This window comes from Anopheles coustani, chromosome 2, assembly GCF_943734705.1.
Source record: "Anopheles coustani chromosome 2, idAnoCousDA_361_x.2, whole genome shotgun sequence".
Classification (NCBI taxonomy): Eukaryota; Metazoa; Arthropoda; class Insecta; order Diptera; family Culicidae; genus Anopheles; species Anopheles coustani.
The window spans coordinates 92,642,848-92,668,466 of record NC_071289.1 but is presented as its reverse complement, the minus strand read 5'-3'; the positions used below and the strand labels follow the sequence as shown (position 1 = coordinate 92,668,466).

General features: G+C 47.1%; 1 protein-coding gene across 1 annotated transcript; it reads left to right on the top strand.

Annotated features, from left to right (window-relative positions):
- The first annotated feature begins 1,513 nt into the window (after nucleotides 1–1,513).
- On the top strand, nucleotides 1,514–25,035 carry LOC131263763 (SPARC-related modular calcium-binding protein 2). The gene is made up of 10 exons (XM_058266018.1): nucleotides 1,514–1,609; nucleotides 21,178–21,334; nucleotides 21,396–21,656; nucleotides 21,730–21,935; nucleotides 22,003–22,117; nucleotides 22,801–23,187; nucleotides 24,047–24,162; nucleotides 24,226–24,497; nucleotides 24,567–24,701; nucleotides 24,783–25,035. The coding sequence occupies exons 1-10, from the start codon at nucleotides 1,514–1,516 to the stop codon at nucleotides 25,033–25,035; spliced, it is 1,998 nt and encodes a 665-aa protein (XP_058122001.1).
- Nucleotides 25,036–25,619: the final 584 nt, after the last annotated feature.

Sequence of the window (25,619 nt, the reverse complement as noted above, 5' to 3'; positions counted from 1 at the left end):
TTGCACTTGTTGCATCACTCGGCGTACGAATCCCGGCCCGAGGTTGGAATTTATTAATTTGCCTTATTTTTTTTACCATGTTGAAGTGAACATACTGTGGTCAGAGTGTAGAGCTCGCGATAATTGAAGCAATTGAAATGGTTCGTTTTCATCTTTCGACGCGCTGGTGGCGATGAGCCTAACAATAACGGATGCCATGATCACCATACGGTTAGCTACACCGTTGCATGGAGCATTCGCTTCATCATGATCTGACTGCAGAGAGCAATGGCAGAACAGTATACCGTCTGATCTACATTCGTCGCCTGCACTTGGAAACACCACACTAAATCTGATCACTGAGCTTGTTGTGACTAATTAACTGCTAGAACTGCACTCAGCCTGTTGTTCATCAACTAATTTTCGATCAGTATACTAACAAGTTTCTCCTCTATTCTATTGCAGATGTTGGTGAATCGATCGTCGTCGGTTAGCTGTTCGGCGTAAACTTCCCCAAGCTGCTGCTGCTTGGTGTTTGATAGCTTTTGACGCGAGCACCGATTGCACACATAATCGCAGGCCGTAAACGGTACGGCGCGGTGCATCGCGTTATCAAATCAGGTCAATTTATATCAAAAAGCTATAACTTCTCCACTTTGCTATCAGACCAACAGCGAGCCGGTCCGTTTCGCGAGCCGCGATTGTGAGCCGCATCCGTTTGTTTCTCTCCGTTTTGCAGATAAGTGAGGTTGTGTTGTCGCAACGCAAATCGAACGGCCACAAGTGTTCATTGTTAGTGCCCAGCAAAGTGTGGTGTATTTCAGAGTTCTAGTGGATTAGTACACCTGTAAAGTGTGTGTTTGTGTTTGTACTATGTGTGTGTGAACGCTTGAGGGTATTAACGGTCACGATCGATCGCGATCGTTCAAACTTTCTTCGAACCAGACTCTTACTAATTTGAGTCCGTGGCTGTTGAAAAGAAGCAAACGAAACGGAGAAGGGTGATCGGTAAACCTGAGCTACCAATTTCCTCTCCCCACTCCTACCCCCTGCCTGTTTGCTAGACGGCGCTGGCGCCAGGCGAAAACCGCAAACGACACCACCGGAGGCACCGGCAGCAACCTGTTCCGGCGAATCCCGGCAAAGCGGTCGCGATCTTTCACACCGTAACTACCGTAAACAACAAGCTCCAGCTCTCCGGACTGTGAAACTGGACACCACGGGGCATCATTTTCACCCTTACCCCCATCCGCCCATCGGTTTCGGCACCCTGGCCGTACAAGAGGCCGTGAATCAAGGCGCATTAGAACCGACGGACACGACACGGTTCGGCGTTCGATTGGAAAACTCGATCTCCGCTTGGCTCCAGCCTGGGGCCATCCGTAGTCGTTTGCATTCGTAGAAAGTACGGCGGGTTTGTCTTTTTTCGCGTCAGTCCGCGCCCAACAACGTGTTTCGGTGTTGTCGTTTCGACGAACGGCAAAGGTTGAGGTTGTTGTAGAAACAAAAGAAAAAAGAACTCAGTAGCACAAACATGTGGATGACATCGGTCTGCTGTCTGGCGATGTGTGTCCTGCTGGCCGGCAGTTTCCAATCGGCCGCGGCCATTACACCGAAATCGGAACCTACGGTAAGTGATTCCTGGAGAACGATTCGATTTTTTTCCGGAAACGGAACACAGTTGACACAGTTTATTAACCTTTTGCAGTGTGTGTAGTTCATTGATTGGTCAAGGTTCAACTCACCGTTGAATCATATCTGTCAGTTTTAAGCTGTAGTCTATTTAAGTATCGAAATGAAACAGTTAACCGAAATCGTGGATTTTGTACATCCTCAACAGGAAATTACGCGAGGATCACCCGAACCTCATTTATACTCTGCAATTTATCCCCAAAACGAGGAACTCTTTCGGATGGATTCATTTTGGATGGATTCATGAAAAGGAAACCAAGATTCAGAGCACCATAGGGATGAAACGATCCAACCCCCCCTGAATTCGTCCGCCATGATTGATCGATCGATTTTTGCGTTTTCTCAAAAACGTTTCCGCGAGATCGATAGCTTTTTTTTCGCGGCGATCATCATCATTCCATGGACCGTTGGTACATGTGGGAAAATTAATGCAAACCGTCCTCCGTACGATCACTCGACGGGAAGGTAAGGTGCGTTTTGAAGCAGTTAAAAGCTTCGATCGAAACTTCCCTTCATCGCGCATAATGTGAAGGGGATCTTTCGCCGGTTGTTTTTTTGTTTTGTCTTGACTCTTATGCTGGTCTGGTAGTAATGTCTTGTCCGTCGATGTCGATGCTGCCCAGCGTATCGTGTTTCCTTTTTCTTCTTTTTGGCGTTAAACATGTCGTAATTTGTTGCGGCCTCAAGTGGTTTTTCGCACCTTCCGTGCATGGCTGTGTAGAATGTTCACTTTTAACACTACCTGCGTTTTCGCTTTTCGGGGTTTGTTTCGGTGTGGGACCCTTTTGGTTTTTCATTATGGCACTACAACACCGCTTCAGAAGCACCTCGATGTATGCTGGTATCCTGACCGGACGTGTCCTGCCTTGACGTATTCTTCTGTTGTTCCTCTGACTTCTTGGGAATCATTATGTTCTGTGTGCGTGTGTTTGGGCTCGAGTGTATGGGCCTTCCATTTGATGCTTCGACGCGTCAGACTGTCTGGAGAGAACTGTTACGATCTTTTCGATTTTTAGCTCGTCCGTGAAAATGGACTGACCCGGAGGAGGTGGAGGTTTTCGGGATTCCTTTTTGGTTTCCACTTATAGAACGGTGGCTTTTGGACCCGACCGACCACTCCATACATAACTCAAGTGCCGAGTTCAGTCGTCGTCATCATCATCATCATTATCATCACCGGTCGAACCGGCACACAAACCCTCCCGGCAGCCTATTTCTCTTCTTGGCCCGCGCTCGTGGCCGCTACGTTTTGCAGCTCCTTTCCTCCGACTGCCGATCCCGGCGACCCATGGTCGATTTATAATTGTTTGGCAGTGCCCGCCCCGCGGGGCTCAGCATTTGTCTAACAGGCCGTTCTTCGTTTCTAGATGATGATCTTCGGCGCGTCCGCGCACTTATGCTCCGAGGCACGAAGGCCAGCGTCGAGGAGAAACCATGCGGGGAGGGAAGAAAAAAGGTTCGACGAATGATGCACGTGAGAAGCAAATGGCAAACAGAGGTGTCCGCCTTCGGAACGAGATCACTTTCGAGGATCACTTTAAAACCCGGGATCCTCCGCTTGGTATTGGCTCAGGGCTTGAGTGGTTGGAAGTGCCGGCATCATCACGGTGCCTTCATGTCTGCAACGTTCTGTTGATTCAGGGTTTGTACAGAATCAATTACGTATGTGCCTATTGCTATACAAGTGTTGTAATGCACAAGGATTGACTGAAAGATCTTTGAAGAACCCTTTGATAGGTCAAAGTTGTTGATAAAATTAATATTTTTAATGGTTCACTAAATTCTTAGAGTAGCTAGAAATAAAACAAATCACATCCAAGGAGCCTCTGTTCTGAAAAGGTCTTCAGGAGTTGGGAGTCGCTCGGTAGAGCGTTCCAACCAAGATCGCGCGGAACATCGAGTGGTGTTAAATGGAGGCACCCTTCGGAAAAGAACATCGTACCATCCAGCTGGTGGTGGTAGGTTTGGCGGGCGGAAAGGCAAGAAGATGAAGATCTGAACTCTCCCAGCAGGGAGTGGCGACGGTTTGTCTGGTTCGGTCTGGCCGTCGGGTACGATCTCTGGTGGTCGCCGCATGAAGGGTGGGAAGAGGCGAGGGTTCCGGCGAAAGGGACTCCTCCGTGTTGCGCGCTGTTACAAATGGAGCGAAGAAAAGGGAAGATCCAGCAACAGCAACAACGAAACACAAAAAACAACATCAAAGAACATACATATTCCTCTTGATCGGTTTCGCTTCTCGATCGACCGCTCTCGATCGTTGTTATGTTGGGAAGAGCGGAAAATAAGAAAACACAAAGAGGTGGCCTACAAGAAGTGTGGAAGGAAAAGAATGGGTTTTCTCGCCCTTTTTTCCTACGGCGATCGGCACGGGAGAACGGCTCCTTAGCCCACGGGAAAGGCAACAAGCACCACCGAGTCTCCCAGAATGTGGTGCAGGCCCTTCGCGCGAGGTTTTCGATGCGAAGTTTTCGAACGCTTTGAAGTTTTGCGCTTCGCCTCGTGCACGTTCCTCCCGTTCCTCCAGCCCCGGGGGAGGGGTTTTCTCTTCAGTTTCCTTTTCGCCTGCCACAACGGCGAAAAGGCGAAGATGAATAGTTTAACACCAATTTTCTTCACGACGCCCGCTTGTTCTTGGTGGTTCCACCGTCCTGGATGTTGTGAAACGCATACAGCATACGAGCTCTAACGAGGGTTCCGGGGGACGCAGGTTGAAACCCAGGTGAAGTAGGGCGTTGGGAATCATGAATCTTTTACCTCGAAGGTTTGGTGTGGGACAGACGGTGCGCGTTCGGTTTTTGGACCGAATGAACCGAAGAGTGGCGTAAAAGATCGATTTGGTGTGGTTCGAAGGTGGACGGGGCCCACAAGGGGGGGCCCCGGAGGCAACGGTGTCAATTGGGCGGGAGTCAATGGGGGTAAACGATGCTAAGGGTTCGCCGCGCCCTGCTTTCGTGGGGATGGTTTGATTTATTTGGTCAATAATTTGTTCAATTCGTTCGGTCATTCGTTCGTTCGTTCGATTCCGGAAAATTGGAGACCCAGCAGTCGCTTGTGTTGATCTTCGCCTGCCCGTTGTCGGTGCTGTAAGGCGTGGCTAGGTGTCTCCCCCATGGAAACACTCCATTCGGGTTGGCCATAAACGGCTAGACATACTGACGACAGAATGCAATGCAGCTGAGTGGAAGCGAACGTAATATACATCGTCTGTGGATCGCTTCTGAAATGGGAAAAAATGAAAACAAATTAAACCCCGTGTTCCGATAGCAAACGAACACAAGACGAGGGATTTTTTTTGTTCGTTTGCTTTCCCAAAACCTGTAACTAGCTCCCAACGATTCCAACGATGCACGGAAGCTGCTTATGTGGTTTTACTGTTTACAAAACATATCTTGTTTTCAAGCATCTGTAAACAAGTAAATAAACAAACAAACACATGCCCGACAGGGCAAACAAATGCGCGTCGGCTTGGAGTGTGGAGGTCTCTTGAGGTAGCGAGGGGCAACAGAGGAGTAACCTCGTAGGTTCCCCAAAAGATATGTATGTCAGGACAACTGGGGGTTCCACGATCAACGCAGTCGGGGTGTGTTTGCTCTTCGGGGAGTCGTTCCCTCTTGTCCTATAGGTGGGAGACATTCTGGCACCACGGGCAAAGCGTGCATTGCATGCAGCCCAGTGGTGGGTTCCCGGTGCGTCTGTTTATAGTCCCTGCCACACACTGAACGTAGGCTTTCCGTGGATCCTCCATGTGGCTTACGGAAAGCACATGAATCAGCGTGGTGTTGGTAGCATATCTTGCAATGTTCCTTCCGATCGAAGGTCAAACATTGGGTTCATGTTGGCAGCAGTGGAAAGCATGAATGCCTACGAAAGGCGGAGACGGAGACATGATGTCTAGCATTGCCAGCTGCCCTTAGCCTGGCTACCGGGTTTCTATCCATGTGTGAAGTAACCCCTGCTGTGCGACAACACAAGGAAAAACAAAGAACGGAATCGTGTGGTTCAAACTTTGGGATGCTCTTGGGAATTCGTACTGTTTACAAACAACTGATTGACTTCGGGTTCCTGTTTCTAAAAAAAAAATAAATTAGAAAAAGTAGAATATTCACTGTACTATACAAAATACTCTTCTCCTGAACAACAATTCATTGTTTGCTTCTGCTTTGGAATGAACACAACATTTACGACGTAAGTAACACCGTCCAATTATCCCTCGCCAGGACCGTACTTATCCAGCATACGAGAATTTGCGTCTGGCAATTTCTCGTCCCATGAAGTGACCGGCCATACCGAATGCCTCAACCTCCCCGAATTCTCGAAGATTCTCGAGCTGCCCGGGGGAGTGCTGCCCAAATTGAGCAAATGAAGTGGGCAAGTCCTGGCTCAGGTCGCCGTCTGGAGCGTCCGTCGTACGTCCGTCTTTGCAATCGTCAGCCGACGCAGCTCCGGAGCAGCATGATTAAACGTTACTAAACGAAACATTTCCTTTTGTCATAAAATATTAATAAAGAACAATAACGCTGGTAATGAAGGCTTGCGAATGGATATGGTGACTTTTTCGTCCGCAAGGGAAGGACTGATGACGGACGGTCGTCTGACATACTGAAACCCTGCCCGTCCAACATCGCAAAAGATGTTTTCGGAGAGATTATCAGCGCTGCAACATGGAAGGTCTGAAGAGGTCATGAAACGAGATGAATACAAAAATACCCAAATGGACATGCACTGGAACATGTCTGGCCGTTGGAAATTGCAGACCGTTCACTTTACATTGCATTTGTCACACTGTGGCCTACGTTCGAAATTGGTTTCCCCCCGGCAAGACACCGTGGAGTGGAATGCAAAGAGGTAAAACTGAATGCTGAATATGAAGAATGGCGCCTAAATGGAACCCAACACGCGACCCCTACTCTTGCGCTCACGCGTTACAATTATTGCGCAGCGTGAAAATCGCGTACGCACGTCAACGGCCAGCCCCGGATAATCATTCTCGGTTGCGGAACCTGCACATCACCTCTTCGGCGGTGAACGGCTGGAGAAAGGCGATCATCCCTTCCTCCTCGGCTTTCGGTCAGGCTCAGATTGGATTTGATTGGAGAGAATTGAGGTTTACGATGCTGAAGTGCCATTTCGATGATGAACCCTTCCTCCAAACGAGGGTTGGGTACGGGTTGTATAACGAGTGCCCCCCCGGCCAGCCCCCGAAATAGTCTTGCTGCGTAGAGTCGAATTAGGTTGGCGAATTCTTATGAAAAGGTTACATTTTTTATGTTTCCTTTATTGCGTACACTACAACGTGCCACGTGGTTTTGCAGAGGGAATTTTTGGATAGCATGAAGTACGGATTAGAGCTGGTAACTTTTTTATATCTCTGGTGAGTCCTGGACATTCTGTAGACAATAAACCTGTTCGTACACCTTTCATAAGTGCACAAGTCCAAAGTTGTCTTTTAAGTAACTTATTTAAGACAAATATATGGTAGCAAAGAAGTGGCCAGAAGAAAAAGAATATAAAAAAAAACTAATTTCTAAAAATTAAAAATTCCGTTACTAGTTAAAAATCTAAGAAAACTACATAATACTTCGTATCACCAGACGAACCACTAAACATCTTGGCTTCGGATTGCATAAATTTGAATCCAATTATGAACCATTAGACGCCCCACAAATGAATCATAAACATCAAACGGCGATAAATTTGGCCCAAATGGGAATGGACCATATGGTGTGAAATCTTTGGCCCGCTTCGAAAGCCCCTGGAGCGACAGCTTTTCGGCTAGCTGTGGAATCCCCGAAAGTCGTCGGTTTGGTGAAGATACTGCGTCGAGTCTATCGGGTTTTGGTTTTTTTTTTGTGTGTGTGGTCGCTATAGTCAAGGACTAGGCGAACGAGAAATTTAATGGAGTGAGAGATGTGGTGAATGTGGTGAATCTTCTAGGTGGATCTTGATTTAGTGCTAGATGCGTGGAAATCCCCTTCATTTGGAGATCGAAAATCTGTAGCTGCACAGAAGATACAGCACTCAAGCCTGTCTTTTTCAGGTATTATTGAGCCGTGATTCTTGATATGTTCATCAGTGATCGTAAATTTGCAGCTAAAGAGATCCTGCGTGATTCAATCGATAGAGTAAAAGAACTCAACATCGGAAGAACGTCCTCTACCGTTCTGTTGTATCGTTCCGCATCTGTGCGATCGAGTAAACCACACCTTAAGATGTGTGATTCTTTTTGCTACGACTTAAGGGAGATGATTCTCTGATGTTAGAACGTGCACTTGTCCCTGAGAGTGTCGGGGGGCATAAATCATCATAACCACAGGAGTAGTCAGCGCTCTCCACCTAATCGCTTGTTGCCAGTTTGTCACCCTCGAGAATGTGGTGCTCGTGGTTCGCCAGTTGGTGTTGGCGGATTGGGAGACCTATTTATCATCGACCCTGTCCGCGGCTCAATGATCGAAACACGCAGAAAACTTCCTGGCGAGACAATCTCAGGTCATAGAGTGGGTGCGTCATAGAGCGAACGAAGCATCTGTATTTCAGCTTACAGTTCCTCGAACAGAATGGTGGAACCCGAGTGATTGTTGTATAGGAATAGGGTGTAAGGAATTTTGATTGATAGAGAATTGATGTACAACTCGAAATGAAGAAATCAATCATATATGATCGGATAAAAGTGTTGTTGGAGCTAGTCCAACCACCCCGATTTGGCCCGATTGATACTACGGAAGGAACTCCTGATATGTGGAGTGTCTTGAGGTGCTTGTCTATGGCAAATTTACTCAACACCAACACGCCAAAAATGAAGTTCAAAACGAAGCTTGCCCACCAGCAGGTAGCACCAGGGTTTTTGTGCATATAGCGCCGATGATCTCACTAAGGCCTGGAACTTTTAAATATTTGTTTCGGACAGCACAGCTTGCCTACTGGAGTGTGTACGAAATATGTCCACCTACCGGGGCGCGCGAGATAATCAATATTGTCTCAAATTCCACGAGACGCCAGAAAATCGGAATAAAATTGAATAATGATCTGCCATCAACACACCACGTCCAGACATCCCACTTGTCAGCTTTTGATGAAATTAAAATTGGAAAGACACCTCCCAAGGGGGAAAAAAAAGCGATAACAAACATAAAGATGGAGGCGAGAAACACCCTCCACCCAGGTGGTGGGATCCCTTCCGACCGGTTCGGGGAGCAGGAGGCAGTATGGCGAAGATGGGGGGGGGGGGGGGGGCCTAATCCTGTCGTTCAACCTCTGGGTCCCTGGGTGAACGAATCAATACTCAGAAAAATCACCATCGATCTTCAACAATGGCGCGGCGTCAAACGGTAGCGTCGTTCGCCGTTGTGTCTCCATCATTATTGGCCCGCTTTGGTGGATCCACAAAACACAACCCCCCTCCCCGTCAAGAAAAAGCCACGAGAGCAGCTTACCCATCCTCTACCCTTTTCCCCCCCACGGAGGGGGAACCAGATTTGCAAGAAGGTGAAGGCGCCACCAATGCCCCAAACTCTCTGGTACGTCGTGGTGTCGCTCCGTGGAGCTGGTAATTTTTTAACGGCGCCAATAAATCTCTCAGCCCGGCCGGAGATGACCGGCGCCGCCGGGTGGTCAAGTGCTAAACCGGTCCCGACTAAAACCGGCCATCGACACTCCGGGCCGGAACTCCCGCCCGGAGCCGGCTCTCTGTATATGTTCCCGAGGATGGAATTCCAGGGTACCACATCATCATCATCACCACACTGGCGTCTGATTTTTTTTTTTTACTCTCATCTCGCATTTTTTACTCAGCTAACTTTTTGACGGCTCGTGCTGATTGTTTTTGTCGATTTCGAGCGAAAATAACGAGGCGAAAATATTGCCACAACCCTCGTCACCCCGTCGGTGTTGTGGAAAAAAAAACCGTCGAAAACGCTGATCCAACGGGCCGGGGGGCAAGGGGGGGGGGGGGGGGGGAAATAAAGATAAATAAACCATCCCAACCTCCCTCGTCGCACCCCTATGCCAAATGCAAACACACTACTAACGATCGATCGAGACATTCAACCGACCCCAACGATGGTGTCAATGCTAATGGCCGGCGGGGTGAACATAAAAAACCGAGTTTACACCGGCGATGGCTGGTCATTTGCATGCGACAATCTTCTTAAGCTGGTTGGAGGGGGGGAAGGGATCGTGGTCGGATGGCCGAAAGATCCATAAAAGTGCGACAACTCCGCTATCAGCCGGGTTTAGGCGCTACATGGCGTTATATGGCGACAGATTTCGCTGGCATATTTTGCCTGATTATGTGTGTGTGTTTTCATCATTGCCGAATCTTTGACCGAATGTGAAGGAATGTTGTAGCAAAGAGGAGGCCCCCTGTAGCCTCTGGCTCCAGGCTCTGTGTGGAGCCGGAACTGGGACACTTTCCGGAGGCAAGTATGTGTGGCATACAATGTGTGCATTTGTGCAAGTTTGGAAAGCAAATCAGACTGCTATGCTTATGAACTCCGGGGGTGATCATCTCGGTTCCAATCTCGACTTTTCGCATTCCACCAGGGGGGTAACGTGCCACATGAGCTCCAACATAAATAACCACTAAAAGGAACTATAACACCAGAGTAAAACATAGCAGGCGTCGTGTGATCGTATTTTCTTCAGTGAAAAATGAACAATTCCCATCCAATGGTCCAGCCTTTTGCAAACCTCATGTACCTGTTACGGCAACCTGTCAAACAAAACGGCGAATCTTGCGAAATCACGCACAAGAGATACACAAAACAAGAAACACCGATCGTGTCCAGGGGATGAGGATGTACGGGATGATCGAAAACCGGCACACTAATAGCATACAGAGCTAGCGCCATCGGACTATGCATATACGTATGCAAATCTGCCCGTAAATCAAGCTTTGTGGAGGATGTGCATGCACAACCCTTAGCGAAGGAGTGGTGTAGACCGGGGGGGGGGGGGGGGGGGGGGGGGGGGGAAGGAATTAACTGCATGTTTGGACAACGGCATCTCCATTAGAGAAACTAGAGTGTGTGCACTAAATGGTCCGCGAGAAATCGAAGATCCAAGAATAGAAGGAAAGTTATCAACTCGTGCTTGAAGGAGGTGGGAGGAAGGGGGGTCCGTACAGTTCCTCGAGGTTATGTCTGGCGCCTCGCTGTTGGGTGTGGAATGTGAAAATAAAAAGTTAAGCAACGAGGGAACAACTCCTCTCGCTGGCGCAAACGTAACGTAAACAATCGCAGGAACTGTTCAGCGTTGGGTACAAACATTTTTTTTATGTTATTGCAAAAATGCAAAAAAAATGGCTCATACTACTCGGTCGATGTACACTGTGCCAATCGGTAAGTGGGACGGTCAAAAAAAGAACACTTGTCTGACTTTGCGATCAATTTTAGGGTACTTAGAATTGATAACAATGAATTTCGCTTATCACATCTTCTTTGTCTATCTTTCTACGAAGCATGTGCAAAAAAAGAGAGTAAAAATCGGTCACCAAGCGGCGCAATGATCGAAAAAGTGCAAAAAGTCATAATTTTGCCAGCCAAACGTAAAGTTGGACACTTGCTTTTCAGGTTTAATACGTGGTTTGTTGAACTATATCCAGAAGTTTTTGGTATTTAATGTTATTTCTGTTATAGTCGATGACTGTTTGTTGATGCTTGACAACAGTTTTATCTAACTTTATTGGACATTTCTGCTTAAATTTTTTCCTATTGCTGTGTTGTTACCAATTTATACTATACAGTGTTTGTAACATAGTATACTGTACAATTTTACTCAAATTGACTATTGGATTTCATACTAAAGACTCAGAAAGATTCTTCTTAACTTTGAGGCTGATTTAGAGTAGTAACTTTTGTGTTATTCGTAGCTTATAGTGAGTATAGTTAACCTGGCGGAACTCTTAATCTTGGAATAGTCAAACTATATCAACAACATCTGTCATAATTTTCTTCATCATATGAACGTTGTGATGTGTACTTATCGTACTTTAATTAAAAACAAGTTTTTCAGTTCATTCTGATCACATAAACACCTACAACATTAACAAATGACCTCCAAGGAATAGAAGTTAAAACAAATTTTTTTTTAAAACTCGTCAGCTCCGTTTTACGAAAACTGCCTGCCTTTCTAACCAAAAGTGTATATGTTTGCTTCATATGTAAGTCATACTTACTGTGACGACAATTACCACATTAAATTAATGGATTTGAGCGAGATAGGAAGAGTACCTTTCAATATAATCTAAAATCATCGTCTATATAAAGTTTTGGAAAGTAAAGGCGTTGTTTGCGGGTTCTGCGGGTATGTTCTGGAAATAGTTTGGAACCTTCTTAATGCTTTCATTATTTTATTAAATTCTTAGACATCTATAATTGAGGAAAAGTCTTCAATTCAGTTGGTTTTTTGATGAATCTCACATCATCGTCCTTTAAGTTTATTGTAAGATGACCCATTTCAAGTTATATTTTTGACAATATGGGCTTTTTTATCGTTAGTGTATCGCATTTTATAGTTAGTGTATCGCAAAACAGTAACTTTGGTTAAATTGATAAAACTCGATAACTTTTGGCATTTTTAATCGATTTATATGATAAAAAAGATAATATTTCATTCCTTGCAGTGGTGTAACATATTTCAACCACAAAGTGTAAATAATTTATCAAAACTCATCTTTTTTATACATATAACAATAATTTAGTATATCATAGATCATCAGAAAATGATTTTACGTGCCTAAGCTAGCTTCTATAACACTTCAGCCGCAGACATTCTTAGGAATCCCAAGTGTCCAACTTTACGTTTGGCTGACAAAATTTTGACTTTTTGCACTTTTTCGATCATTGCGCCGCTTGGTGACCGATTTTTACTCTCTCTTTTTGCACATGCTTCGTAGAAAGATAGACAAAAAAGATGTGATAAGCGAAATTCATTGTTATCAATTCTAAGTACCCTAAAATTGATCGCAAAGTCAGACAAGTGTTCTTTTTTTGACCGTCCCACTTACCGATTGGCACAGTGTATGTGTGTTTGCAAATTGGTCAGGAATTTCCGCACTCGAAAGAGTATCTCAATCTTCTTCTCCAAACCGAATCGAGGCTACTTCAAGAAAATAGAACTACATCAAGAAGAAGGCAGATGATTCCGTATAGCGCCAACCAAAAAAAACTAAAAAAGCGCCACACGACTCTGGTCAATGTTTCCATTCTGAGATGTGTTCGAAAAAAAAGGCAATGGAAGTTACGGGCAAAAGTGAAGTGTTAGCCACAGTCGCCTTCCGTTGCACCAGTGTGTAGAGACGGTAGAGAGAGGAGGCGGGAGGAAAAGGAAGTGGAGTCAAGATCGGCATCGTCAAATTGGCGACGTCCCGGCGTCTCTGTCGCCTGTCAAGCGACGGCGGGGGGTTCGCGGGGGCGTCGTCGTGCTGCGAAAATGAACGCATTCGAAACAAGCGAATTGATTATTGTTATTATTACTCGCTCTTGCAATTAAAAACATTACCGACAGCATGTTAAACAAACACGCTGACTCGTGGCGTCCTGCGTACGGTTTCGTGGGAGGAATAAGATGCAAAAAAACAAACCTCCCTCCCTCCCCCGGACCGGGTGGATGGGTTGGTTCTGGAGTCTGGCGTTGGAAATACGGTCACTTTTTTAACACGCTCCCCGCGACCGCAAGCAAGTGAAAGGTTGGTACCGTTGCAGTGCGAGACGCTGTCCAGATACTTAACTGTGGCACATTTAGCTACAGATGATGCCATGGCTACAGAATTCCCCTTGTACGTGTTTCTTTGTCCTCTCTTCGAAGCTGTGGGAGGAGGATAAGAAAAAGTGATATGCAAAACAGACGCATGTAGTAACCTAATTTAGTAATTATTTGAAATATTAAACATTTTTAATATGGTAAACATTGAATTTGATCTTATTGAAAGCTTTATAGAACAAATGTTGGGATGGCAATATTTTTCGTATAAAAAACAAACCAAATTTATCGTTCAGAAGAAATAATTGTAATTTGTATAACGACATTGAGCAACAATAATCAACTTGATTAGTTGAAAGCAGGTTAGACGGTTAAGAAAAAGAAATTTAAACGGTTAAGAAATTGTTATTCTTATTTCTGTTTAGCTCTTTCATAATCCTGGTTTATGCTGGTTCAAACAAATTGTGTTGTTGGTATATTTAAAAGATTAAATTGATGTTTTGTATAGCAATTGAAACACAAAAAGTTTCAATAATTTTCTTATATTTTGTTCTTTTTGAAAGGGAAATCCGCTTATTATTGTAGTTTTTGGAATACTACATATGCAGTATGATTATGAAGTTGCGCTTGTTTTTTAACCAACAATGATTTATTATATACTTACCCCGTTATGTCGTAAATGTGTAATGTGGTTTACATTATATGTTTCGTTTCACCCACCCGTTTCTCTATCCTTCCACCGGTGGGGTTGAAGATAATTTGATTTGTTCTGTTTTTATTTCCCATTCGGATACGATGCTCTCTTCCTGCCCACGATGGGCTTTCCCGGGCATCCCTTCGGCAGGAGGCCCTTTGCGGGAACTTCACTCCGTCTCACTCACGGACCAAAAGTGGCCTGGGAACCTACCCTACCGAGGTACACGTGTTCCGGTTATTGACTTTCCCCGCCGCCAGCGACTCGACCACTTTATTAGTGGAAAGGCAAATTCGGTATTCCGTTGGAGTTTTTCACGTATCTTGTGGCCTGACTGCTGGCGGCAGTGTAAGTGACTAATGGATTGAAAACTCACCCCTGCCTAGGCACAGACAATGGTAATATGTACCGCCATGTTTACGCCAGTTGCTAGGATCGCCGTGGCCTCGGTTAATCAAATACATGGCCTACTACACACGGCAATCGCCAAGGCAACCGTCCGCTAGAGGGCGCATTTGCGTTTCGTCTAGCAGTTTGTTTATTCCGCGGGCGTCCTATGGTCCCTTTTTTCTAGCGCTCAAGTTCCGCATTTGCAAGAGGAGTCCTCATTAATCCGCACGGGGAAAAAGCACAAAACTGCATGTGCTGGCGGCTGAGCATGTGGGAAAGTGGGAACAGTGAGGTTGTTGGCTTGTGGAATAAAAAAAGGAGACAACTATCACCTGATTTCCTGAAGTCTGTGCAGAGAGGGTGCAGCAGGGGGCTGCAGGTGCCCACCAGAGCGTGTTCAGCCCGTGTAGTGTGTGGCGTGTCAAAAAAGAAAACGGAACGGAGTTCCGAGAACCGGAGCTGATCAGGTATATAACGTAAGCATAATTGCTACTATGTGGCATCATTGTTTCCATTTAATGATATGAAACAATCAACCCAACCCTTTAACCCTACGTAGGACATCCATTTTGTCGCGGGGTCGTGGGGCGACGCGGTTGACCCGGAGGGTCCCCCCCTCATCGACCTCTTCTCGTCGAAGGAAGGCATAGGACTCTGCATAGGACAACGAACGCAACGACGAATCAGTTCGCCACGGGCGCATCACAAAGATGGTAGCATAAAACGGTTTCCGTGTTCTCTCCCTCGGTAGACCCTACTTTAAATCCTTCGTCTAGCTAACGCCGCGATCTAACCCGGTTAGCTTGGAAGAGTCCTTGAGCTCCAATCACTCTCCTAGGCGACATTGGTCACGGCGCACAGACTGACCTAGTGCTAATCTCAAAACCTACTTTTTATCCGTCATATCATAGTGATCCCTTTGTGTCTGTGTGTGTATGCAATTTGTGGGTGCATTTCTATCTATTTATTCTACTGGTGTTCTTTGTACTGGTGTTTTGTCTTGTTCGAACCTTAAACACCGCGCTGGTTGCAGAGCCCTAAGAAGAAAATGTCGAAGAAAGAACGCGCCCGGCTGGAGGCCGAACAGGCCGAACATCACCGGATGGAGCTGGAAAAGGAGCGTCAGCGTAAGGTGGAGGAGGAGAAGATGCGGAAGGTGCGCGAGAAGGAGGAGGCCGAGCGAAAGCAGGTCCAGGAGATCGTGGCCAACAAGCTGCGTAAGGTGCAGCTGGAGGAAAGCTACACCTATCTGGCAAGCATCCGCGATGAGGTTCGAAAGGTGCTGGCGGAAGCGAAGAAGGAACGAGAGGTAAGGGTGGCCAAGGTGTGATGGAGTACCTATGGAAGGATACATCCCGTACGTTACCTTTCCAGTGGGAGCAGTACATGCGTTGCAACGGTCTGCCGAACGCGTTCGATCCATCCGATTTGCGGAAGTATCTGCACATCTGGTGCCAAAGTATTCGGCAGGCGAACGAAGACGAACGTAACTGGCTACTGCAGACTAACGAGCAGAGCATACTGACGCAGAACGTCAACGTGGCAAACCTGTCGATGGAGAGTCTCAAACTGCAGCAGCCTCAGATTGGGAAAGCGTACGCGGAAAAGGCGGTGGAAGTGTTGGGCATCCTGGATGAAATCGATGACGCACTGCACGATTCGGATGTGCGGCCTTCCATGGCGGAGGATTTGAATGAGGTTAAGATCCGCCAAAACCCCTCCCTCCACGCTACCATGGAACTAAACTGAAAGCCTTCGTTTTGCAGCTAAAGATGGAGTTTCGCAATGTTTTGGCCGATTACATCGATGAGTTTGCGTACAAGATTTTGAGCAACATCAATCGCGATATGGAACTCAACGGACTGCTGGAGGTCTCGCACAAGTTCGAATCGGAAGTCTTCAAAGCACACCTCTTTGGGTTGCGGGACATGCCGACGCCTCAATTGTAATGCACTCTCTCGTGGAACTCTCTCGTGAAGTAGACTCTTGATTTCGTTTCCTTTCTGTTTGTGTAATCAGAAATCCTAAAGAAAGAGCCAAAGAAGACAGCAAGCACACCAGTATCGACTTTCCAAGCCTAGGGTTTCATCTCACGCTCCCAGCAGCCGTCAAGTGTCACCGCGCAGCTATTCGTGGGCTATGGATCAGCTACGATCACTTCAGTGACTACTGCCCAAGCTACGATATGCCCTACCGGCAGGAACAATTGGCTGGTATGGTGTTCAACTAATTCGGTGGCATTAGGTTTCCTACGAGTAGTAGTAACTATGGGTCCATTTTCCGATGACAGATTTGCGCATCATTAGCCGCATCGAGTGGAAAAAGCGGAAAGAAATTCTGAAGGCCGTGTACGAGGAACCGAAGGAGAAAAAAACCGACTCGGACGAGGAGGAACAAACACCGCAGGATATTGACGTAGACAAGATCTACACGGAGCATGCGGACGAGCTGATGAAGAAGGAACGCTCCAAGAAGGGCACGAAAACGCTGAATCTGGCGGAGTATGATGTGAACATGCGCAGTCATCGTATTGTGGCCGGTGTGTACGCCATCGACTACCTCGAGCAGCCGATGCAGGATATTAAAATTGCCAAGAAAACGCTCCTGAGAACAGGTATTGTTCAAATTTTGTATGCAGTGTGGGGCAATTTGATTTCATAGCAGTTACTCTCATTCCTCTTTGGCTCTTTGATAGTACCACAACCGGGAAAACTTAAGCGCAAGAAGTTTTACCAACCATATCGTCCTCCTCCGGCACCCCAGCCTGGCGTTCGTCGACTACCGGAGGAGATTGAGGCAGAAATCAAACAAATGGAGGAGAACTTGGACAAACTAGCTCTGGTGACCGTTCAGCTGCCGGAGAATGTGTTCTGGTTCGAACCACCGATCGTTTGTCGGTGGGAGCTGAAGGAGGAAACGTTAGAGTCTGATCCCGGGTTCTCTAAGTATCTCGATCGACACGAAAAAGTGCTGCAGGCCGCTAAAGAACGCAACGAACGATCCAACCTGGACCGACGCACCAAGTACGTGGAGGACTTCAACATCCTCGACGTACCGCAGCACATTCCGCTGCGTGCGATCGTGACGGACTTCATCCTACCGAAGTTACCGGACAGCTGTAGTATCAAAGTGGTGGTAGCCGAGGATAAACGGCGCGCAACGCCTTCATCCGGTGGAAAACGATCATCGAAGCAAAAGCGGCGCCTGCACAAGATGCCTTCGAGTGTGTCCTTGGGGAGCATCGTGTACGAGACTAAGATCCCGGATTTTCTATTTGCTACTCGCGTGCCACGGCGCGTGCTGAAGGTGCTGGATCGTCGAAACCGACAGTGCTATCCATACACGGCCACCTCGGACAGTGACGATCTAGACGATTACGACGAGTCGGATAACGATGTCACCCAGAATCGCTCCTCTCGCCGCAAAGTGTACATGTTTTCCAGCTTCATGAAAGATTTGGACGAATTCCTGGAGTCCAAGTCACCGAAAGTCCAGGCCAAGCTGGAGCAAGAAGCAGCGGCAGGTTCTACCCAGGGTCCGGGTGGAACCGGAAAGCAATCGCTGCAGGTAGTCCGCTCCGAGGACACACGGTCCTCGCGGGGCGATAAGGGCGAGAAGGGCAAAAAACCGGCGAAAAGTAAGTTTGACTCCGACGACGAAGAGGTCGACTATGGGAACATACTGGAGGTGGGCAACTACAGTATGGTGGAGAACGAAAAGCGCTACATTGGCAAGTGGTCGACGAGGGACGTGCATGACGTGAAGTTCAACGAGGACAAGCTGACGATACAGTTTCGCATCGGACGGTTGGGATCGTTCGCGTTCGCCGCCAATCGCTACAGCAATGTACCCTATCAGTCGTGGGAGTTGAAGCCAGACATAAAGAAGTATAACTTTCGAGTCGCAACGTTTAAGTTCTCTTGCGTTTGTAGGCTAGATGTTATAGTTTAATAGTGTTTGAAAAATTAGTAGATTAGAGAAAAAAGGTTTAATTTGATAAGGAACGATTTCGTTCCAGTCCTGGCACGGTCATCTTCTCACTGACCGCCTCGGTAGTGAGCACCGAAATGGCCATAACGGAGGCGGGCTTTCGCGTCAACTCACTGCAAGGTGGTCCAACACAAGCCCTCCAGGAAATTCTCGGCCAAACGCTGTCCCTTCGTCGGTTGGTGAAAACGTTACGTCTCGCTGCGGTCGACCTGTTTCCGGAGGATGACGCCTTCAACTACACCGAAGGTACCTGCGAGAAGAATCCTATGATGGAGTCGCACCTGTACGACTGTATGGGCCTGCTGGCGTTGACGCACAACTTTTCCTGGTCCCGCTGGAACCTGCTCTCTGGCTGTCGGATGTGTGTGCTGTTGATGCGCGAAATCGTTGAACATCGACGACTGCCGAACCACTCAACGCTGCTCGTGACGCCACTGAAGGCGAGCGTCATCGACACGGTGGAAGTGTCACCCGTTTTCAACCCGAACCCAGTCGAGGGAATGAATGTAACAAGCTCCGTCCGTTCTATCGCCAATGACTGAAACTGATATCTTGTAATGTTTCCGTACTTTACAGCACTATGCCGATCTCTACCATCTGGGACGTGATCAGTCACAGCCATCATCGAAAATCAAGCACGAAAAGATGAGTCCCATACTGCGAGACCATGTTGTCCAGCTGCTAAAGCTTGTACGACCATTAAGCTTTTCCTAGTTTCGCCAAACAATGTATTGGTATAGACCAATTAAGGATGATAATAAACCAGAAAACTCTCCAATCTTCTGTTTTACTTTGAAACTAATATTTAACTACTCCGAGTGATCATACTACCTATTTAATTAAACAAGATGATGTGAGAAATATTAGGTCCATTGAAGCTTCTTTGATCAAATCTGAAGGTCTAATCCTATCCTAGAATTCAATCGCACAGTCTTTTAATGGACTCAGATCAGCTTCAATAAACCACGAATACGACGATGCAATTATCGGCTTAAATTATTAGCCATCCTAATGTTGTGATTTGCAAACGCTGTCAGTCAATGTAGCTCATAAACGCACTAACGAGCAACAATGTTAGAACTGGTACCGCCTTTATCTTATTTAAATTGCCCTTTCTCGAGGACCCTAACAAGATACTCACTTACCCTTCGATTTCCCCATCCGTTCCAACCATCGGATAGGTCTATCGAATCAATAAACGGCGCTCAATTAATAGGACAAGATCGTAAAACCATTTGCGAGCACTTTACGGAAGCGAACGACTCCTCGACGACGGTGGGTGGGTGGTGTTGCGGGGAACAAGAGCCCTTCCCGCACCCCTTGACGCATCTCCACCTGGTGGTTGTTTTTGTTGTTATTTTTTTTGCAACTTCCACAAACACTGCACACCAATGCGTAATGCGAACACGCCAGAACAAACAAACCAAACCCCACCGGAGCGCCACCAACATCGGTGGATGCCCGGGCTGGTCAGTAATCACTTCTTATGAGCCATTACGCGGCAAAAGGGGATTTTAAATAGGTGGCGCTTACATTCGCCTCCGCATGATGGTGGAGCCCAGGGAGGAGGAGGGAGTAAGAGGGTATCAGCTGATACGGTTGTTCGTCCGGAACGCCCGGAACTCTTCCACGGTCCACAGTGTGTTGTATAGCGTTGTCGGCTGGGAGCAGCAGATTATTGAGTTGTTGTGTATAGCAAAATAAAATGGAACATAACACCAACCCGGTGCCAATTGGACGGCATTATTGCAGCCCGGCGAGTATGGCCGGAGGCGCGGGGGGGCGGTGGGGTACAACGATCGATTGAACGATCACTCGTGTGCTAGAGTTGGTTGAAAAATCACAAAAATTAACGACCATACGCCCGGGGAGTCGGTCGCGGCTCAACTCCACATCTGGGAGTCTGGGAAGGGAGGGCTGGCGGCTGAGGGTGGAGAGTAGTAGCACTTGCTAATACATATTCTCACTAATGCGGAACAACATTCGCTGGCGAACGGCTGGACCCCTCGGTTTGAACTCGCGCGCGCGTCGATAACGATGGCGCCGCCTGCTAGGTTTCTTTTTTTAGCCTACAAAATCCGCGAACGTGGACGGGCGTGTGTTTGTTTCGCTCCGCATCGTGTGAAGCGGACGGCGGCGACTTGCAAGAGAATGACGTTGGCCAACCGCCAAATGCCGCCAAGGTAAACGCCCGTTAGGTGTTAAGGTCCCGATGAAAACTTATGGAAATGGCGGGGAGAAATTAGCCTGGAGAAATGGGAGGAACGTAATAAATTGTTTATCCCGTTAGTCATCTTCCAGTTTCAGATTTGAGGCTTTCGTTCCGATGTTTGGTGTTAGATTCGCATTACTTCACTCATTAATCACCATCCTCGATCCATTATAAACTCAACATCAAACTAGGATTTATGTAAGGTTTAAAGGTGTAGCTTCTATATTCTTTACTATAAACCTTTTCCTTCCACACTCTGGATAAAACTCTCTCTGCTACAGCTCGTCGCTCCTTTTTATATCCTACCATTTCTATTTCCATGTCTACTCGATTACTTTTTCGCCCCAATCACATTTATTCCTATATTTCTTGGAAAAGGAACGAAATTGTGTCTTCCAATATTCGTCCGAAACCATGGTTAGGACTTAAAGCAAGTCAATAGAATTTTCGGTTCAGAAATCGCTTAGGAATCAAAAAGATTCACGAATTTAAATGTATTTGTTAATTTTCTCTTTGCTCACAGATATCGGAATGTGCTGCCAAAGGAGGTGAATGTGACGAGAGTAAAGGGCGACCGGTGTGTGGCAGCGATAATAAGACCTATCCGACCCGCTGCCATCTGATCCGGGCGCAATGCAGCGGGCATCAGGTCACCTTCAAGCATCGCGGATCCTGCAAGGGTAAGGGAACGTCCCAAATCGGGCCATCTGCATCGAACTCACCAGCTTTGGTTCCCCTCAGATGTGTGCATCGCTTCGCGGACCTACGCCCTGCAGCAGCGGGCAAATGCTCCCTACACGATCAAGTACGTGCCCCGCTGCCGGGAGGATGGAACCTACGCCCCGGTGCAGTGCATCGATGGCGGTGGTTGCTGGTGCGTCAACGGTCAGGGTAAGCAGCTACCGAACACGATGGTCCAGCACGGGAAACCCATTTGCGTGAAGAAGGGCAAGTCGAACCAGCGTCGCTCGTCGCCTCGCAATCCGATCAGGAACAAGCGCAGTAAGTATTGTCCTTTTCACAACACCAAGTTCTCATGTCGCTGAGTGCTTCATGGACATGTCTCTCGCTTCAGGTTGCAGTGGAATCGATCGCGCCGTGTTCAACACGAACCTTCTGAAGCTTTTCCAGAACGAGCACGTGCGCGTCAACCAGCACAACCTTACCGGGCCGATCAACGAAAGAACCGTGTTGGACTGGAAGTTCAACATGATGGACCTGAACGGGAATGACCTGCTGGACAAAACGGAATACCGCACGATGAAGCGACTCATCAAGAAGGTAGGTTAGACGAACCTCCGCATAGAGAATTGGGACTAAATGCTCTCTCACACCCCGTTTTGGGTAGGTCGTGAAACCGAAGCGCTGTGGCAGATCGTTCGGAAAGAACTGTGACGCCGACCAGGACGATCGACTGTCGCGTAACGAATGGTACAACTGTTTAGCAAAGGACGACGTCACACGTGAGTAGCGCTCCTTGTTCTTGTACGCTGTATTCTTTTTAACGCTAAATTTACGAATTGCCGGAAGGGAGTCTGCTTTCGACCTCTCCCAATTCGATTAACCTTTTGGTAACAGAAAACGGTAACTAACGTTTAATATAAAATCACACACACTGGAGGTAATTAACATCAGGTATTTAGGTTTATTTCAGATTAAATATGGAGATGAGTTAACTGGAGGTTGAACGATTGCAAAAACAATCATGAACATATTGACAAACCCTTAAAGCAAACTGGATTTTTACGAGCTAAACTTCTAGATCTTTTCGTTGAATGATTTCTCAGTTCGTGTTCCCATTAAGAAACTGTTTCTCTACCATCTTTAATATTTGTCCAAATGATCTTGCGTTTTGCAAAATTCAGCTCTCTAGCACTAGCACACCGACGAAACGTTGTTTTGTAATTAATATTATTCTAGCTGTACTTACAACGGTTGTATTTTTCTTCTCTTTGTTTTCTCCTAACCATCCACCACCTCCTTTTCACTAATGCATCAATCACGCTCTCCATTATGGCCACCGTTTTGTTTTTTTTTTAATCGGGTCCGTTAATATTGGTTCCCTTGTTACACAAAATCATCCCTTTTGCAATCCATTCCGCACCTCTCACCCCTCACGAAAAACCCACACAACATTCGTCTCTAGATCACAACCCGTCGTCACCATCATCATCATCATCACCAATCGCTAGTTCCTCTTCCGGTGGTTCTGGTGGACACTACACTGTCCCACAACATCAACAACAACATCCTCAACAACATCATCATCATCAACATCATCATCATCCTAGCACTATCGGGGGTCTGCAGGTGCGCGGCAGTGTTGGTGGTGGTGGTGGGGTCCGCGGCGGTGGTGGCCATTTTCTGCGCGCCGACGACGACGGCGACTCACAGAATCTGTCGAACGATTTCACTGACGATGACGATGACGATCATTCAGAGAATGAGTACGATTCGGACGAACTGCCCGACAGTGATAATGCACTACTGAACGGATTGCAGTTGCCCGTTAACGGATTGCAGCCATACCTGTGTATGTATATTCTTTCTCTCTTGAGCCCTTTACTCAACCCGAAATCGATCACCACCTTCCCCATATCCTGCTACATTCTCCAATTCTCCAATCCCGTATTCCCTGTCTTTCTCTCGATGTATTTCTTGATCTGCGGTGCAGATATAAATCGAACCTGTCCCTTACAACACGTGGTGGAAGTTGAAGCGGATGCTGCGGATGACATTTTGATTCTTTGATACTTACCGATATTGTATCGTTGTGTGCGCGCGTTCATGTTGATTCCCGTGTTTGTGAACCTTAGTAGTAACGTAAAGTAACATCATTCAAACTGGCAAGCGTGGAAGCACCTGGTAAGAGAAAATCGCACCAACCTGCACCAGTAAAGTAGAAGTAAATACACACATACCTTCTCTCGAAATCATACGCACAATTAGCACAATTCGCACAGCTTTTTCAGCCTTCAAACAGTCCTGCTCTCTGCCAGCGAAACGTGTCCGTAAGCGACGGGTCATCGGGCCGTCATTAATAAGTAATTCATTTTCGAACTAGATTTCGGTTTTGGCTTCGTAACACAAAATTAAACAAATATTTATGTTTCGGTTTGGACATACACACCCCAACACACACACTTTTATTTCGTAATGGTTTGGCGTTCTGTATGCGAAAAGGTGCGCCCTAAGGGTGGAAGCCTTTTCGTGGCAGTTCAAAATTAATCCCCAACAAATTCTTTACAAACAAAAAACCATTCCAAACAGCTCTTGTTTTCCGGTAAATACTACAGTCCTTTCTCCTGCTCCTTCCTTTTTTTTTTCCGAAAACCAATACCGAGCATTATCTGAGTGTAACGGGAGATTTCTTTTTTCCTCCTCCGAGACAGTGCTGCAAGGACCGACGATGGTCGACCCGAAAGGTGAAGATGATAACATCTTCAAAGATAGTGAGGCCGACTCGGACTGCTTGAGCGATCGCAAGTACGCACTGGACGAGCAGAAGGTAAGTGTGTGGGGAGGGCTCAGGGTTCGATGGTTTCGTAATTTAACTTACTTTCTTTTCCAGTACGGCACGAACGCACTGTACGTCCCAGAGTGCACGGCCGATGGGCGATACCAACGCATCCAGTGCTACCGGTCGACGGGTTACTGCTGGTGCGTCAACGAGGACACCGGCAAGAACATCCCGGGCACGTCGACGAAGGACGAGAAACCGGTCTGCGATCAGTACGCTTCGTCGGCGCGTCCGATGAAGGGATGCCCGGAGGAGAAGAAGGTCGAGTTCCTGAAGGACCTGAAGGCGTTCCTAAGCAAGCAGGTTACCACGTCCTTTGCTGGGTAAGTACGGTTCGATTTGGGGAGGCCAAACGAGATCCATCCTTCCTTATCGATCGCTTCCTATTGCAGCAAAATCATACCCGTGTGGAACACGGAAGAGGAAAAGATCGCCATCCTTAGCTTCGTTCTGCTGGACAAGAACCAGAACAAGCAGCTGGAGCGTAAAGAGTGGAAAGCTTTCCGGGAGCTTGTGACCTCCACAAGGTAAGACGCTTCCTCGAGTTTTCCCCTCAACTGCTGTGACTAACCCAAGCTCCCTTATGTTGTCCCTGTTATTCCCGCCAGGCAACTGCGCAAATGTGGCAAGAAGATGCCACGCTACTGTGACGTAAACAGTGACCGAAAGATTACGCTGTCGGAGTGGATGAGCTGCCTGGATGGCAAGCGGAACAGTTCGGTCGATGTGGCCGCGATGAGTGCGCCATTGGTGCAAGCCGAAGCGAAAGCCCCCGGCAGAAGTGGCAGCCCGGCGCCGGCCGCCACCAGCTCTAAGTTTAAGGGCCAGAATCCGTTGGAGTTTGTACTGAAAAGCGACTAGACGGGAGAGAGAGAGGCCGGAAACAGGGTGGGCAGTCAGAGCAACAAAAACCGAGAGACTTAAATCGAATCTAATCCGAATGCGCATGCGAATATCAACCTTGAAATAACGATCTTCCTGCTGGCGCTTTCTTGCTGGAGAGCGCGTTCTAATGTGCCAATGCAGCGTGGATTTCTATCTCCAACATCTTTCCACACTATACCTGTTAATCGTTCCAGTATTTTTGCGTTCCCTTCGATCCGGGAAAGCATCATGATTTTGATTTTATTTGTTCAACAGAACGTCATTTAGTTTATTTTTTTATTTTTGCCAGCAAGAATATCCAGTGATAGTCGTAGGAAGAACGATGTAGATTTGTTCAATTTCAATCATCCTCTGTCGTGATGGTGGTGTGTGTTTCGGTGGTTTGGCAAACGCAAAGCAGTCTTTTGCGGATGGCAAAGTTCAGTATTAGCAAAATCGTGATTGGTGGAGCCGAAACGAGTTCCAGCCGGAAAGGATACGATACACGGATGATCGTACACACCCTCGAAGTGTTTCGCCCCTCCGTTTCGCTCCACCGAGCAGTGACTTTCTTCTTGTGC

Coding starts and splice junctions, on each gene's coding strand:
- LOC131263763 (XM_058266018.1), top strand. CDS start 1,514: ATGTGGATGACATCGGTCTGCTGTCTGGCGATGTGTGTCCTGCTGGCC. Junction 1,610..21,177: donor CACCGAAATCGGAACCTACG/GTAAGTGATTCC, acceptor CTTTGCTCACAG/ATATCGGAATGTGCTGCCAA. Junction 21,335..21,395: donor GCATCGCGGATCCTGCAAGG/GTAAGGGAACGT, acceptor GGTTCCCCTCAG/ATGTGTGCATCGCTTCGCGG.